The sequence below is a fragment of the Mytilus galloprovincialis genome, chromosome 10 (assembly GCF_965363235.1).
Source record: "Mytilus galloprovincialis chromosome 10, xbMytGall1.hap1.1, whole genome shotgun sequence".
Lineage (NCBI taxonomy): Eukaryota > Metazoa > Mollusca > Bivalvia > Mytilida > Mytilidae > Mytilus > Mytilus galloprovincialis.
The window spans coordinates 86,942,241-86,960,917 of NC_134847.1; the positions used below are offsets into that span (position 1 = coordinate 86,942,241).

Sequence of the window (18,677 nt, forward strand, 5' to 3'; positions counted from 1 at the left end):
TTAATATAAGTATAATTCTACCTACATTTGGATAGAGTGTATATTTGATGGGATATATAATATAGGTATAATTCTACCTACATTTGGATACAGTGTATGTCTGTTCAGATCTTTTATGGACATCTCTTTCAGCCTACAGTTAAACACAATCTTCTTATGTCTCATAATCAGCTGACTTTCCATTCCTGTAACAGAATATTCACATAATAAATCAAGTATTAAAAGAATTGAAAAACAAGGATGTGTTCAAAGTACACGGATGCCCCACTCGCACCTCATTTTCCAGGTTCAATGGACCGTGAAATTGGGTACAAAATCTAATTTGCCATTAAAATTAGAAAGATCTTACCATAGGAAACATGTGTACTAAGTTTCAAGTTGATTGGACTTCAACTTCATCACAAACTACCTTGACCAAAAACTTTAACCTGAAACTCTCACTTTCATTTTCTATGCTCAGTGGACCGTGAATTGAGATCAAAAGTCCAATATGGCTTTAAAATTAAAAAGATCATCTCATAAGCAACAAGTGTACTAAGTTTTGAATGGAATTCACCTTCATCCAAAACTACCTTGACCAAATACTTTAACCTGAAGTAGGACAGACGGATGGACGAACAGACGAACGAACAAACAGATGAACGAACGAACAGACGGATGGACACACAGACCAGAAAACATAATGCCCCTCTACTATCGTAGGTCTTATCCTTACACAAAATATTCACACAGTAAATTAAGTATAAAGAATTAAAAGAAAAAGACTAAATCGATTTTCAGAAAATCTTTTCCCATATGTGCCAAGTAGATATCTATATGTGACTGTTTTATCATTACTATAAGTTTTTTTATAAACATTGCATCAAACGTTTATGTAATTTTATAACTTTGAAATAAATTTAGCTGATGAGCTTCAATATGTTAAACCAAATTATTTTAGCCCTTTTTTGTGTTTTGTCATTTTCAACTGATTTCACAGCTACTTCTTTTTCATAGATTTCTTATTTTCTTGATGTAATTATAATAGGGAAGCTTTAAGTTATATATTCAACACAACATATATTCACATAATTATTTTACTTGTGAAAATAAATTGCTGTCTCCAATAACAGATACAGCATAACAAATGAAGCTGAAGTAATGATATTTTGTTATTTTCTAAAGCTCCTTCAAACTAAGCAAACAAGATATAGTTTAATGGTTAACACAATAGCATTAGCAATCTCCTATCCATTTCTTAGAGTAGATGATTAGTAGAAAGTGATGGAAACTTAATATTTGTAAACCCAGACAAGGTAATCAGATAAGACTACCTAATCCATGAGTAAGATTGCATCACAATTTCTACCTTTGAATTCCATCTGAGAGAAATGTTTATCTATATTACAGAATGAGTGTTAATATCTTCCTACCTTTGAATTCCATCTGAGAGAAATGTTTATCTATATTACACAGCTGAAGACTGACATCTTTGATACATGTGACCAGGTGTAATTTGATGGTTGGTCTGTCACTAGAATCAACTGAAATAGTAAATCAATCAAACGTTACAAGAATGAAACAAAATCAAAAGTAATAGCAATGTATAAACATTATTCTTATAATTTTTATGTCAATGACTTGCTTCAAAAGAGATTATCAAGCAACAGTATTTAATATAAAGTAAAAGTAACTGTATTTAGACAAAATCCCGCTAAATTTAATAATGTCATGAATTTATAAAAGAAAAATTAAATTGTGTCTCCTTATGGTGTTATGGAATAAATCTATGTAAAGAAATGTCTGGTAGATTGGTAAAAAATTATGAATTATACACTCCATGCACTTCAGCAAAAATAATTCAATTAAGGTAGAACAATCATGTGAGTATTACTCAAATCTTATTATTAAAGAAAGACACAATATATTCAGTCAACAGTCTTGTGATTCAACAAATAACAAATAGCATCCATACCTTCATCAGCCATTCCTTTAAGCATACCCGTGACTTGGTTAATTGAGTTAGACAATCTACTCTCTTGTCTCTGAAGAGGGGGAGGAGCCAGGCGTCTTGCATTAGCTATCCTTAGATTTGGACCACTGTTAACTTTCGCTTCAATTTTTGTTAACCTGTTGGAACATCCAAGTATCAGAAGAATTACAAGTGTTACTTATTTTTTTTATTATTTGTGCTGAATACTGTAGTATGTAATTTCAAATGTTTCAAAAATTACAAAAAAAATTATCAGAAGTATTATCCAGAGAAAATAGTACAAAATGATTGTAGATGACAATGAGATGACTTAGTCTACACAAAATTCTGTCTCCAAGCAAATGATATATATGCCTCCAGTGGGGGGAGGTAGTGGCTTCAATCTCTGTTAGGGTCAAATCAAAGACTTTTAAATTGGTTTTTCCTGCTTCGCTGATAAACATCTAATTTTTAAAAAGAAGTAGGTGTAAATACTGGTTGGCTAGGAGTCAGAACCATGTCTCATAATTGTCATTTCTCAGTACGATGATGTCAGTTAACATATTTTTCTATTGGACTAAACCATTGTTTACTAAACTTCTCTGAAACTAAGATTTAATAAAATATATCAGTGTACCTTTCTTGCATACTATCAGCAAATTTCTTGAGAGACCCCATGACTGTCTGATCAAATATAACTGACACATTATGGCATGTGAAGCTGGCTGCATTCTCTATGTAATTGTAAACTTTTCCAAAATCAGGACACTTTGGTAAAACCTACATAATATACAATCAGCAATAAATATAACAATAACAATTGATATAAAGTAAACATGACATTCAGTAATAGTGTGTTTGACTAAAAGGGGTATAGAGTAAAGTTTATAAGACTGCAACCAAATGACAAAAATACCACAAAGGTACACAGTAAGTATTTATCTTATATACATTTATTCATAAACAAAATATTAAATAAACTGTTGACACAGCGATTAGCTTAAATGTAATTTTGATTGTATGATGTAAATGTTGAAATTAAAATGGCAACACTTTAACTTTTGAACTATACACCAGGTGCTCCGCAGGGCGCAGCTTTATACGACCGCAGAGGTCGAACCCTGAACAGTTGGGGCAAGTATGGACAAAACATTCAAGCGTGATACAGCTCTGAATTTGGATTGTGATCAAATTTTTGACATTACATGGTTTTTTTTTACACAAAACAAATGTCAACATTTTACAAATCAATTAAAGATTTCTTCTTCAAACTTTTTAAATCTAAAATTAAATAGTTGATCATGACACAGCATAGGTTTCTGACACAGAACGAATGTGGTCTAATGAACTTAAAAGTTTTTTTTTGCCTTTGAGCAATTCACTATGCTGTTGAATATTAATCCTCTCAAAAAAATGTTTGAAGAAATTTTCTTTTTATTTATGAAATCTGAAATGAGAAAAATTTAACCCCCCCCTTTTTTTTCACATCCCCGTTTCCCTTTTTCCAAAACTGATATCAATTCAAATTTCTAATGGAATTTGCAACAATAACTACTCTTTTAAATACATCATAAAATATTAAAATGTAAAATAAAGTGCTTGTTATCACTGAATGGTAAAGATTGGTTGGTAGTAAAAGTGAATATACATTGTTTATTGTATAAAACAATAAAAAAAACTTCATCAGCAACATTTTATATTGGCAAATTTCCAATGAAGTTATTTACATAAAGTTATTGGCAAATAAAAATAGAAAATGACATCATAGTCATGTCTGGCAAATGTCCAACATACATTATCTAAAAACATTTTAGATAAGATAAGGAAAAAAAGCTTCATCAGCAACATTTTATATTGGCAAATTTCCAATGAAGTCATTTACATAAAGTTATTGGCAAATAAAAATAGAAAATGACATCATAGTCATGTCTGGCAAATTTCCAACATATATTATCAACTATTATTCTATACAAAGAAAGATAACTCCAATTGAAAATTAATTGCTATTGCACAATATTGTGCAATTAGATATTTCTTGCTATTGTGCAATACTGTGCAATTGAAAATTTCTTGCTATTGCACAATATTTCATATGGAATCCTGATTTGGACCATCTTGAAAACTGGGCCCATAATCAAAAATCAAAGTACATATTTAGATAAAGCATATCAAATAAGCCCAAGAATTTAATTTTTGTTAAAATCAAACTTAGTTTAATTTTGGACCCTTTGGACCTTAATGTAGACCAATTTGAAAACTGGACCAAAAATTAAGAATCTACATACACAGTTAGATTTTGCATATCAAAGAACCCATTTATTCAATTTTTGATGAAATCAAACAAAGTTTAATTTTAGACCCCCATTTGGACCAACTTGAAAACTAGGCCAATAATTAAAAATCTAAGTACATTTTTAAATTCAGCATATCAAAGAACCCCAAGGATTCAATTTTTGTTAAAATCAAACTAAGTTTAATTTTGGACCCTTTGGACCTTAATGTAGACCAATTTGAAAACGGGACCAAAAGTTAAGAATCTACATACATAGTTAGATTCGGCATATCAAAGAACCCCAATTATTCAATTTTTGATGAAATCACACAAAGTTCAATTTTGGACCCTTTGGGCCCCTTATTCCTAAACTGTTGGGACCTAAACTCCCAAAATCAATACCAACCTTCCTTTTGTGGTCATTAACATTGTGTTTAAATTTCATTGATTTCTATTTACTTAAACTAAAGTTATTGTGCGAAAACCTAGAATAATGCTTATTTGGGCCCTTTTTTGGCCCCTAATTCCTAAACTGTTGGAACCAAAACTCCCAAAATCAATCCCAACCTTTCTTTTGTGGTCATAAACCTTGTGTCAAAATTTCATAGATTTCTATTAACTTAAACTAAAGTTATAGTGCGAAAACCAAGAAAATGCTTATTTGGGCCCTTTTTGGCCCCTAATTCCTAAAATGTTGGGACCAAAACTCCCAAAATCAATACCAACCTTCCTTTTGTGGTCATAAACCTTGTGTTAAAATTTCATAGATTTCCATTCACTTTTACTAAAGTTAGAGTGCAAAAACTAAAAGTATTCGGACGCCAGACGACGACGACGACGACGACGACGCCGACGCCGACGCCAACGTGATAGCAATATACGACGAAAAATTTTTCAAATTTTGCGGTCGTATAAAAACCTAAATTTACAGTGATAAATTTGGAGAATGTAACGACGGTGGACAACAATTGAATCTATTTGAATGACAAAAATCATGTTTCTTGAGAATTATTTTTTTTCTTAGTTATTTATGCTTCTTCAATATATTAAGAAAATGCAAAAAAAATAATCTAATAAATGAAACTTAGCACATACTCAATGAGCCCATTTGTGAATATTAAAAACAATAGATTCTTCAATCTTGTCAAAAAATTAAACGGTTTCAAATCCTGTAATGATTATATGCAGTTTGTTCAAAAAGTTTGATTTATAAAAAGCAATAATATGGATTACAGGATGTGAGCTTAAAACCAGATGCTCCGCAGGGCATAGCTTTATACGACCGCAGAGGTTGAACCCTGAGGGCAAGTATGGACACAACATTCAAGCTGGATTCAGCTCTAAATTTGGATTGTGATTAAATAGTTGACACAGCATAGGTTTCTGACCAGGGCTTCCAAAACGGTCATATATTCCGGACATTTGATTAATGTCCGGTAAAAGTCCGGCTGGGCAAAGCATGAAACGGTCATATACATTTTAGTTTTCAAGGCTTTTTCGGTCATTTTATATTAACATAAGTCACGATCTTTTTGACCCAACCTTTTGCCTTTAACATCTACACATTTCCGGTCATAAAAGTGACATGATGATTAATTACTATCAAAACAACCCCTACTTCAATACTTTCTAATTTTAATCAAGGCTAATTAGTTGTTGGACAGGTGATATCTACCTGTTCAGGTGACAGGTAAACTATGTTCAGTACCTGAGACATCGTATAAATTGATCGGTCTATTCACAATTATTTTCTTACATTTCAGCGGTTTGTAGCTCATTGATTTAGTCCAAAAGATTAAAATTATAAGAAATTAGTTTATTTACATGATTTGATAAAAAAAATTTAAAAGGTTTAAATGAAAAATTGTCAGAACTATGTCGAATGAACTAGAACACGTGTGCGCATGTGCAAAGGTGGGAAATTTAATTATGCATCCTTTATTTCTTCAAAATGCTAAAATTATCATTGATACCTGTATCTAAACGTTCATTTCAAGCATTTTGTTGAAGAAATAACGTGGAAAGAGCTTCTTCACTCAGTCATGCTTTGCAAACGTACACGGATTTTACGTATCCGTTTACGGTCCATGTTTTATCATTGTCAAGTCAACATCCGGTTTTAGAAAAACGTGATTTTAAAAACGAAAATCATTCAAAATGAAGTTTTTGACATGTCATTTTGCACAAATAAAGAGTCTATGGCAGATATGAGCACGCTGATGTGCACACTTTGAATGATGCACTGCCAATTTAACAGCATCCAAACATCCAAAACAAAGTAAAGTTTAAAATCGTTTTTTAATCTAATGTCATTATCATTGGAATGGCCATCTAATTACCATAATTGCCTTTTGTGACTTAGTCTTAAGAGATTAAAATCGGGATCAGATATAAAATGTCCGGCTGGCTCAAATGTTTTTTGGAAGCCCTGCTTCTGACACAGAATGAATGTGTTCTAATGAACTTAAAATTTTTGTTTCTCTTAGAGCAATTCACTATGCTGTTGAATATTAATCCTCTCAAAAAAATGTTTGAAGAAATTTTCTTTTTTATTTATGAAATTTCAAATGAGAAAAATTGAACCCAATTTTTTTAATCACATCCCCCTTTCCCTTATTCCAAAACTAATCTCAATTAAAATTTCTAATGGAGTTTGCAACAATAACTACTCATTTAAATACATCATAAAATATTAAGATGTAAAAAAACTGCTTGTTATCACTGAATGGTAAAGATTATTTTAATTTTTCAGTTGGTAGTAAAAAGTGAATATACATTGTATATTGTATATAACAAAGATTTAAGTTGATTCTGGACAAAGAAAGATAACTCCAATTAAAAAAAATCTTGCTATTGCACAATATTTTGCAATTAGATATTTCTTGCTTACTATTCTGGACAAAGAAAGATAACTCTAATTAAAAAAAAATTTGATATTTCACAATATTGTGCAATTAGATATTTCTTGCCATTGCGCAATACTGTGCAATTGAAAAGACTTGCTATTGCACAATACTTAATATAATAATTTTAGATCCTGATTTGGACCAACTTGAAAACTGGGCCCATAATAAAAAATCTAAGTACATTTTTGGATTCAGCATATCAAAGAACTTCAAGATTTCAATTTTTGTTAAAATCAGACTAAGTTTAATTTTGGACCCTTTGGACTTTAGTGTAGACCAATTTGAAAACAGGACCAAAAATGAAGAATCTACATACACAGTTAGATTTGGTATATCAAAGAACCCCATTTATTCAATTTTTGATGAAATCAAACAAAGTTTAATTTTGGACGCCGATTTGGACCAACTTGAAAACTGGGCCAATAATCAAGAATCTAAGTACATTTTTAGATTCAGCATATCAAAAAACCTAACTGATTCATTTTTTGTCAAAATCAAACTAAGTTTAATTTTGGACCCTTTGGACCTTAATGTAGACCAATTTGAAAACGGGACCAAAAGTTAAGAATCTACATACACAGTCATGACAGTTAGATTCAGCATATCAAAGAACCCCAATTATTCAATTTTGATGAAATCAAACAAAAGTTTAATTTTGGACCCTTTGGGCCCCTTATTATGTTGGGACCAAAACTCCCAAAATCAAACCCAAACTTTCTTTTATGGTCATAAACCTTGTGTTTAAATTTCATAGATTTCTATTTACTTATACTAACGTTATTGTGCGAAAACCAAGAAAAATGCTTATTTGGGTCCCTTTTTGGCCCCTAATTCCTAAACTGTTGGGACCTAAACTCCCAAAATCAATCCCAACCGTTCTTTTGTGGTCATAAACCTTGTGTCAAAATTTCATAGATTTCTATTAACTTAAACTAAAGTTATAGTGCGAAAACCAAGAAAATGCTTATTTGGGCCCTTTTTGGCCCCTAATTCCTAAAATGTTGGGACCAAAACTCCCAAAATCAATACCAACCTTCCTTTTGTGGTCATAAACCTTGTGTTAAAATTTCATAGATTTCCATTCACTTTTACTAAAGTTAGAGTGCGAAAACTAAAAGTATTCGGACGCCGGACGACGACGACGACGACGACGACAACGACGACGCCGACGCCAACGTGATAGCAATATACGACGAAAATTTTTTCAAAATTTGCGGTCGTATAAAAATGTATCAAGTCAATGAACCATGACTGGAGGTGCAGGGCCAAATAATCTCTGTTAAAATGAGAAATGGTAATGAAAATATAACTGTTTTCAAAATACCAGCGACATCACAATGTGAAGAGACATTATCAGTGATGTCACAATGTGTGAGGAGAAGTTATCAAGCTTGTTTTTGTCAAATGTAATTCTGTCTTAGGGAAAGGAAAAGACCAGTAATAGAACGATAAACAGATAATCAGGTTTTCTTCGTATAAATATCGTAAAATATCAGCCGCTCGACACAATGTGAAGCTTTTTTACTCGTTTGCCGCAAAAGATTCACATTGTGGATCGCGGCTGATATTTTATATTAATTTGTAGAAAACCAGATAATCTATACCTATAACTAAATGTAATCTGTCCTTAATTTATATTACCTGTCTATAACTAAAGGTGATTAGCTTTTTATCAGATTCTGTTCTCAGCAATTCTAAGTAAGCGCCTGAGGCTCCTACAAAGCATATCACATGACAAAAGCATTAATTAATCATTCCAATTCCAAAAACTGTGAATTCATTAAATTTGTTTGATACCAATTTTCGTGGATTTCATGTGTTTAGGGGAAACATAAATTCAAATGTTCAACGAATTACAAATTTCCTAAAGAAATACATGCTGACTTTGCCAAAACCAAAATATCGACAATAAGTTTTCCTCAATCCAAAAAAATTAGAAGCCACGAAAATAAATGAATTAACAGTAAACAATGACTGAACATGCAAACAAACAGCAAAAACAACACATTCAGATTAATTTGTAAATATTGTAAAAACTTGTGTACATGGCGTAAACTGATGGTAATTTGTGTTTGTATAAATGACAATAGTTTCATTCAAATATTTTAAACAAGGACTATGATTATTTCATATTTTTTTTCTCTGAGAATAATTAAGATGTGTTCTTTTATCAAACAATGAAGGACATATAGTATACAAAATGTTCCTCTCCAATAAAAATATTCTGAATGGAATAGAATATCATTCCAGTTATTCTAATATCCAATCCCTGGGGGTTGAAAATATAGTTTTGAGAGGGAATTATCATAGTTGAGAAAAATCATATTTCCCAAGAAAGATTACAATATACACAAGTATAAAATCAAGTTCAGTATATAAATATATATATATATATTTAATTGTTAACTACTATTGCAATTTTTTTTCTTTTTTTATAATTGTATATTGTATATTTGCATATTCTAAAGTTCTTTGTGAAAAAAACCTTGTAATCCAAATATTAGATGTGAAAAAAAACCTTGCAGAATACATAATTTATAACATATCGAATGTGTAGTACTACATGAAATAGAATTTTCACCAAACACTTTTCTCTCAATAAAATCAGTGTAAAACTATTAAAAGATAATCATAATTATCATACACATATTTTTTCAACTGATCACAACCATTTCATGTGCTTTCAAATAAAGGAAAAATTTGTTCATGGACTGAGCTCAGTTAGCCCATTGCATTTAATTTGTAATATGGTAAAAAGTATCAGCCTGAGTTTATGGGTCTCAGTTCTATGTTGTGTCGTGTGTGCTGTTGTTTGTTTGTCCTTTTCGTTTTTAGCCATGGCGTTGTCAATTTGTTTTAGATTTATGAGTTTGACTGTCCCTCTGGTATCTTTCGTCCCTCTTTTAAAAATTACAAATAACTGTTCCTGCAGCATGGACCAATTCAACTAGGATTAATATCAAATAAGTATAATTTTATATAATTAACATGTGCTCATGGGCTATAAACAATAAAAGAAAATATATAATGCCAAAAACAACTTTTGGCAAGACAAAACAAATCTCAATTACAGGTAAGCAATTATGATTTAAACCCATCAAGTTATCTTAAATTGCTATTGTTACACTGATGAGTTACAAGAGAATATGTCTACAAATATCATCTTTAATTAAACAATAGCATTCATATTATATAAATATACAAAAACATGACCTGTAAGGAACATGATTATAAGTGATAAGTTTGTTTATTAGTAATATATAAAGTACTTCACTTATGAGGGTGGGTAGTTAGTGTTGATAAACTATTAGTATTTATAAAGTTATATGCAAGCAAATACACCCAAGAAGCATCCCTCTTATCATGCTATGAGAAGTTTCTTTTTCAAGAAACACCAAATTTTGAAGTTGCTCCAGAATGTAAAGATCCCTCAGAAGTATGATAAGAGCCAGTTTTTTTACCCTTTAGCTGCAAAACTGGTATTCAAGCCTTCCAAATTATGGTTATTTTCATTGATAAATGAATAAATTCATATAATTCAGACAATTCAGATGTCACTATGATGTAGTTGAAATGTAATATTTGACCAATAATGGCCTTTTATATACATAATTTTGGTTAATATAGGTATGACCCAAAAGATATTTCACACACATTAACATCTTCAAATAATACATTTTGCCGTAAAATATCTTTCAGCTAGGAAAAGCTTTGGTACATACCGAAATATTATTGACAAGATCAGAATATGGGGTTATTTTTGGCAGTTTTGCAATACAAATATCTGCCAGATAAATGACTTTTGGTAGAATTCTAATACTTTTTGATTTTCAAAATCAGGGGTTCAAAAAAGTGGCTTTCTCATACCTTCTTCATTTTCAAAAGTGTCTGTAACAAAAGTTAGAACAAATAAACTGTAAAATTTCCCAACAGTCTACTTACTGGTCTCCAGAGGCACGGAGTCTTTCATTATAACAACTATTCCTAATTATATCATAATAAACAGACATTATATATTTGTACAATGACTATTGGTCTGATAGCTGAGGTCATTGTATCTTTCATTTTGGTTTTTAAAAGTTTATAAAGTATCATTTTCATTTAAAGCATACGAAATTAGTTTTCATTTAAGATTAAGGTGGCTAGTGCGTCTTAATTAAAATTGGTAAAAAATTTTGATAACTTGTCAAAATGAAGCTTTTATTATGCTTTTTTCAAAAATGTATTATAAAGTATTGGTCACAGGACTTTTTTTCACGCTACAGGTTGTGCAAAATTGTCAGATTTTGTATAGATTATGCATGGAAAATCATATTTTAAGTGATAAAAAGAAAACCTACTATCAGAACGTCAAGATAAATTGAGAGAAGATAGCTCTTATAACATGCTTTCAGATAAGAAAATGAAAAGATGGGGTCACCGAACTTGTTTTCTTGCTACATATCAAAATAGGTGAATTCATAACACTTTCTATTTTTAAAAATCACTTTAACTGAGTTATCTCCCCTTATTTGGTAAAGTGGAAAAAATCTTATCAAACACAAACAAGGTGTTTTTGAGAAATTACAGCTGTAATTATGATAAAACACACAATTTTTTATATTTATATGGAAAGTCTTTTACATAAATTACACACAACTCTGAAAATTTGCACATTTCATAAAAAAATATAGACCAAAGTTATCTGCTACTTCAAAATCCAAGATGGAGGAAGACACCTGAGCCCCCTTAACAGTAAACAGTAAGAGCTTTTGATATATTCTATTTGTTTCAAATTTGCTGGTGATTTCCAAGTGTAATACTGGTAGACACATATAGATCTGAATTCCTTTAATCTAGGTACTCAGACAATCCTATTCTGCTAACCTGGTGTTTCTGCACAACAATAAACACTCAAACTAAATATCAGAAACGCAAGTTAACATTTTAAAGGAGAAGATCTCAGAGTGAAATGTTTTATCATTAAGTTCAAAATAATGAACAAATCTAACAATTTTTTTTTTTTTAAACCAATGCTATAATTATACTTAGAACTTCAAAATAAAATGTGCATTTGTACCTCTATATCAACATGGAATAGGTAAAGATATCATTTTGTTTTCTTTTCTATGTTAATAATAACATACGTTGGTGTAATTTGTCAGCCATTTTGAATGCACCAACACTGGCATACATAGCATATCCACAGTCTACTGGTTTCCCATTCTTATCTAGGTACATTGTACTGGCCATGTCAACAATAACAGGATCCAGTCTAAACATCAAGTATTCCTTTCTTTGTTTGGCTTCTTGTAATGATAATTGTATCACAAGTTCTACAATCTGTATACGAATATACATCCTCATTCGGTTGTTGTCTGATAAATAATCTTCAACAGACCGTACAGACAGAAACCTGAAATATAAAGCCCGTCATTGATTAATATACATCCTCATTCGGTTGTTGTCTGATAAATAATCTTCTACAGACCTAACAGACAGAAACCTAAAATATAAAGCCCGTCATAAACATCTTATCTGGAAGATTTTGATATATTCATTTTCTTTTTCATTCAAGGATTTCATGATTAAGTACTTTTATTTAACCTTAAGCTTTGACAACCAGGAGTCCAAAAAACTTGAAGAACAATTCAGTATGCTTAAATATTAGTTGTAAGACTTCTTGTGAAATCCACTCCATCCCTTTTCAAAATCTTAACTCAAACACAAATTATATTTTTTAGGGCTCAGCAGAAGCCCTTCTCCCAGTGCATGATTTTCTCGATGTTTTGCTAACCCATTGGTGGCCTTGGGTTGTTTTCTGTCATTTTGTTAGGTTGTTGTCTCTTTAACACATTCCCCATTTTCATTCCCAATTTTATAGTATGTCCTACAATGACATTCTCCTTCTGACTTTCTTAAGTAACATACCTATTCCATTTATCATACTCATCTTCTGAATCATCAGACGCAGAGAAAAAATTATCATCTGAAAATACAAAATTCTTTGTCAATTATACAGTGTTTCTTATATAAGAAAAGATAGTTTAGGTATGTTTGTGAGGGTGTTTTTAAAGCACAACATTAGAATTAATTAATAATCTGTCAGGCCAATGTTAAGTACTGTTTATGGACTTTTTCATGCGTACTTTTTGTCTGATTACACAATAATGGTTTCACATTTGCAGGGTATGTCTTTAATTGTTATGTTTGGTGATTTTATTTTAATTGTTTTATTCTCCTGATTATATGTGTTGTTTGTTTGTATGATATTGCATGCATCCATTGATAAAATACAGCAGATAGACCAGGAATTGTGATATTGCTGCAATGCTATGCAAGGCAGCATGAACAAATGAAGAAGTGAAGGATAGTAATATGATGTAGATACCAGCACCCTAGCTGGGATTGTTAGGTCTATCAGCAGGGTTATATCAGAAAAGGGAATGACATTTATATGATTTAATTACCAGCACCCTTGGGATAGTAAGGTCTATCTGCTACAGACTCATCCTCAGGAATAGTAGCTTCTATCACAGTACGACTCAGTATTGTTCTTTTTGCCCTTCTTAGCAAAGCTATGTCTGGTTCTAACTGGATGTCTGATGGATCCTAAATATAGAAATATAAAGTTAAACTGAGTATATCCTGAATAATGTGATCAATTCTAAATATAGAATATACATGACATACTAAATCTGTCCTCAATAAGATTATCAATTCTAAAAATAGAATTATACATGACTAGCAGAAACTGTGCATAATAAGGTAATACATTTTAAATATAGAATGACCAATGCATATGGTCATCTAAATATATCCCAAATAATGAGATCAATTCAAAATATGAACAAATTAATTTCAAATTTATTAACTTACCAGTTTAAGGGGAACAGTTCCGACAGAATCCATTTGATCTTCTAAAGCAATAATCTTTGGTTTAGGGAAGTGGAATACAAACATGTACAGTATCAACAACTGTTCATCTGTCACGGTCAATGTCAAGGAATGGAGCTTTATATCAAACTTGTGGCTGGAAGATAATTATAAAGATTTTATTGAGGAATGGGATTTTTTTTATATCAGCTTTAAGTGATTATGGTCCTCCAGTTTATGATATTGTTGTATAGGCAATTCATATCCTCTATGATCAAAGCCAAGGAATGAAGCGTAATTTCAAATTTTTGGCTCGAAAATATTTACAACGATAGAAGTAGTTAGCTGCTTCTATACTGTAAAACAAATAAATTTTGGCAAGTGATTTATTTTTTGAAGTAGATATAAATTGCCTTCAATATGTCATACCTGGATCTTTTACTTTATAAATTCACTTACACAGTTAGATAAAAGTGAAAATAAATTGTTATTAAATTAAAAAGGCCACAACGCAAAAATTAGTTTGTATACTTTTAATATATATTCACTTTATGAATGATTTTGATTCTCTGCCATTACAAATATTTGCAGGACAATGTTTGAATGACAAAATATGCAGACTTCAAGGCTTTATCTGTTAAAACTGTAGTAAAGATACGTACTGTGGATGGTTATAATTATCGGCCATACTGGTTTTGTAGAAGGCTATGTCTAATGAAGAGTTCGGTAAGATGTGGTACTTGGACTGTGATTTATCCATTGTCAGTGGTAGGTGCCAATCCTCATCTGAAAATTAAGAGAGAACTATAAAATATACTGAGGTAGCACTGTGGAACCTGTCAAAATCAATCTCCATCGGGACTGTAATTTTTGTCATTCTATTTTCTCAGTTTTAATTACTGAAGACCTTGTTGTATGCCCTTGAACAAGAACTATGACTAGCTAAAGACAGGTTCCAATTTATTTGAATCTATTTTGATTAAAGCATCCAATAACTGAAGAAAAGTTTCTGAACAGATAATTTCTAAAAATAAACTTTGAATAAACATAAGCAATTTAAAACACTATAAGTTTTTAAGGATAGTAAAAATACACTTACTAGAATCAGCCACTAAGATTTCTACTTCTGTAATTGTCACTAAAAACTTGTCATACAATTTCTCATGGAGTTCTTCTGTTGATGGATTCTATAAGTTTAAACAACAGTAAATTAACAGTCTCAGGATACCAATTGTTCACACAATTGTATTATCTTAAAAAGTCTGAAATTTGTATAAACATAAAAAATCTGCAACTCATACAATCTTTAATTGAGTTAAGTTATCTCCATTGAAGTTGTATAGTGTGTCTTTCTATATGTTGTGATGTTACACTATTGATTCAGATGAGGATGAAGGTTTGGTACCATTAAAACGTTTAAACCAGCTGCGATTGTTTATACCTGTCCTAAGTCAGGAATCCCATGTCTAGTAATTGTCGTTTGTTGATGTGGCTTACAAGTGTTTCTTGTTTCTCATTTTTATATGGATTAGACCGGGACATTTTCCTGTTTGAATGATTTTACATTAGTAATTTTTTGGGGCCCTTCATAGCTTGTTGTTCGATGTGAACCAGGGCTCCTTGTTGAAGAACGTACTTAGACCTATAATGATAATTTTTATAAATTATGACTTGGATGGAAAGTTGTCTCATTGGCACCCATGCCACATCTTCTTATATCTAATCATAAAAAGTCTGCAATTTGTATAATCATATAAGAATTTTCAATTAATGTAACCTCAGGAATTATGTAGATTATTTTAAAATGGACACTAATGCAAAATTAATAATTGCAATTTCAGGAGAATCTATATACTAATGTATATAGATATAGGAAGATGTGGTATGAGTGCCAATTAGACAACTCTCCATCCAATTTATAAAAGTAAACTATTATAGGTATGTATGTATCAGATACCTGAATGTTCGGTTGAATCATTCCTTGCAATAATTTAAAGTATCTGTACATCATAGATTTTCTTGTACTTATGGGTTTTTCAAAGTTTGTTTTTTTTTAAATGTCAAAAAACTTGAAATAATGCTGATTTCAGTAGTAACTATAGTAAATGTACCTCTAGTGTTTTGTCTTTGTCCTGTAAATCACTCCTTACAGTAAATGTTCCCAGATCTATAACCAATACATGACCTTCCCTGCAAAAACAAAAATTGATTACACATGCAACAGACTCAACAAAATAATAATTATAAATAAATTTCTTGGATAGAATTAATTGCTATCGTCAAAATTTCTTAATTTTTTAATAAATTTTAGCATAACTTTTCAATGAAAAACAAAATGATAAATTTTAGCATGAAGACCCATTTTATTTTCAATTCTTTTTAGTAGATAAAAGCGGCTATTAACTTACATAACAAGAATGTGCCATAGTACACGGATGGCCCACTCACACTATTATTTTCTATGTTCAGAGGACTGTGATATTGGGGTAAAAATTCTAATTTAGCATTAAAATTAGAAAGATCATATCATAGGGAACATGTTCAAGTTTCATGTTTATTTGACTTCAACTTTATTAAAAACTACCTTGACTAAAAACTTTAACCTGAAGTGGGACAGACAGATGGACGAACAGATGATTGGACGCACAGACCAGAAAAGATAATGCCCATAAATGGGGCATAATAAAGGGGCATAAAAAAGATGCTTGATTTCACAACACCTGGGTATTTTTATCTGAAATTAGAAACTCAATATTTTTGTAAAACAAGTAACACTAATCAGGTTCAGAAAAATTGAATATAGGGAGGTTAAAAAAATTCACAAGAGCAAAAGTTCAAAAAGGTCACAGATTTTTCACTTTCCTTAACTCATAGGACTTAAACATATTTACCTTTCACTATCACTTAGTGTTCCTGTTTGTGGAATGACAATATATGGCGATTTCATGTGGACAGAAATATGGAATGTCTGAAAAACAAAATGATGTTGGTATAAATATGATAATGAAATAAGCTGCAGTTGCCAGATAGTTTGAACTTCAATCACTGTATATATAGATCTTAGTTTAATTCGGTTTAAAATGTACAGTATCTGTAACTTACCCTTACCTAGAAACACCCATTACCTAATCTTGACCATATGTGCACCCTAATACAAAAATATAGGGACATCTTGAGAGAAAAAAAGAAAGCCATCAATTTATGTAATATTGCACACAATAAGTGTCTATGAGCTATTTTTGTTGACAAATCTTTTAAATTCTCTTTTGATAACTTACAGATTTTTGTTCTATTGCATATAGAAGAGTATCTCTGCTGTACTCCACAAATCCTCTCAGTTTAGACATGGCTATTTCATTCAAGTCTACCTCACTTTTCTCATCTGGCATTTGGAAGAATGATAAAACTTGTGTTACAGCATGCTGAAATAAAAAGAGCAATCAAATAGCATTAAGGAATAATCAAAACATAAATAATGAAAAAATTTCAAGTGTCAAAACTTATATAATTAGTCTCAACTAGTCAAAACTTTGGCTTACAGATATATATTTGTTGTTATTAAAGAAATGATATTAATTTTGGTCTTTTATTTTCTCAATATCAAACAAGATTACAAGATTGTTGTGTTATATATATATATATATTACCATTTCTATTTCAATGTTTATATATATATATATTACCATTTCTATTTCAATGTTTTTCTCCATTAGGCCTATTTGGCTCTTATTCAAATTTGGCATATAATTTTTTTTCAATTTGAAGTTTTCAAAGCTTTTCAAATTGGTTATTGAATATCCTTCCAACTGTTTTGGTTCCTGTATCACTGATGAATATATTGTACCAGTAGATGAATATATTGTACCAGTAGATGAAATGTATTGTACCAGTAGATGAATATATTGTACCAGTAGATGAAATGCATGCCAGATGGTCTATTAAAGTCTAGTATCTTTAATAGAAGTTTAAAACTATCTTCCAATTAATTTTTAACAAACCTGATCATAAAATATTTCTACAGGTCTAACATTCAGGATGAGGGCTTGGTCAGCTTTATATACATAAGGCAGTGGGTTTAAGTAGTAGTCCAACATAAACATCTGTTTATCTGTAGCTATAAATATACACACATTTATAGGTTAAAATTAAAACAGGGTATATTATTCTTCTGATGATATCATAATTAACAATTTGACATACTCATAGTATCAGTCTCAACATGAAAGTAACAATCAACTAAATCAAAAGGCACTGTGAAGGAAACCCCTGAAATAATTTGGATAACAAAAACCAAAACAAATACATTGCACCATTACATTATTTGGTTACGATATTGACATTGTTCATAGCTGATTCAACAGCAATTCTAGACAAAAGAAGATAATTCCAAATTTTTAAAGATGATTTCAACAACGACATCATTTACATTTTAAGAACAGATATTGGATTCCTACACCTTGCAAAAGTTATTTAATTTTCTTGACAAGTATAAAATCATTTTATGCCTTGAATATCTGAGCTTATATTATATTGATAAATTTCTGGAAATGTTCATGGATAGAATGTATATATATAGAATAAAGGACTTTTTGTTTTTGATACTGACTTTATCACAGTAAAATATCAGGTGAGCCCGAAGGGCGAGCCTGATATTTTCTGTGATAAAGTCAGTATCAAAAACAAAAAGTCCTTT

General features: G+C 30.7%; 1 protein-coding gene across 1 annotated transcript in view; it reads right to left on the reverse strand.

The window, feature by feature from the left end:
• Window positions 1-18,677, reverse strand: part of LOC143048689 (intermembrane lipid transfer protein VPS13A-like) — a 153,952-nt gene that overhangs the window by 84,263 nt on the left and 51,012 nt on the right. Inside the window, exons 18-33 of the mRNA XM_076222496.1 lie at window positions 17,983-18,098; window positions 17,263-17,406; window positions 16,876-16,952; window positions 16,096-16,174; window positions 15,084-15,171; window positions 14,647-14,770; window positions 13,988-14,141; window positions 13,579-13,720; window positions 13,040-13,097; window positions 12,256-12,524; window positions 11,072-11,113; window positions 8,771-8,844; window positions 2,589-2,731; window positions 1,955-2,109; window positions 1,413-1,523; window positions 82-185 (exon numbers count right to left, since the gene is read on the reverse strand). Of these exons, the coding sequence (XP_076078611.1) occupies window positions 82-185; window positions 1,413-1,523; window positions 1,955-2,109; window positions 2,589-2,731; window positions 8,771-8,844; window positions 11,072-11,113; window positions 12,256-12,524; window positions 13,040-13,097; window positions 13,579-13,720; window positions 13,988-14,141; window positions 14,647-14,770; window positions 15,084-15,171; window positions 16,096-16,174; window positions 16,876-16,952; window positions 17,263-17,406; window positions 17,983-18,098 (1,880 nt within the window). The remainder of the gene's footprint in view (window positions 1-81; window positions 186-1,412; window positions 1,524-1,954; window positions 2,110-2,588; window positions 2,732-8,770; window positions 8,845-11,071; window positions 11,114-12,255; window positions 12,525-13,039; window positions 13,098-13,578; window positions 13,721-13,987; window positions 14,142-14,646; window positions 14,771-15,083; window positions 15,172-16,095; window positions 16,175-16,875; window positions 16,953-17,262; window positions 17,407-17,982; window positions 18,099-18,677) is intronic.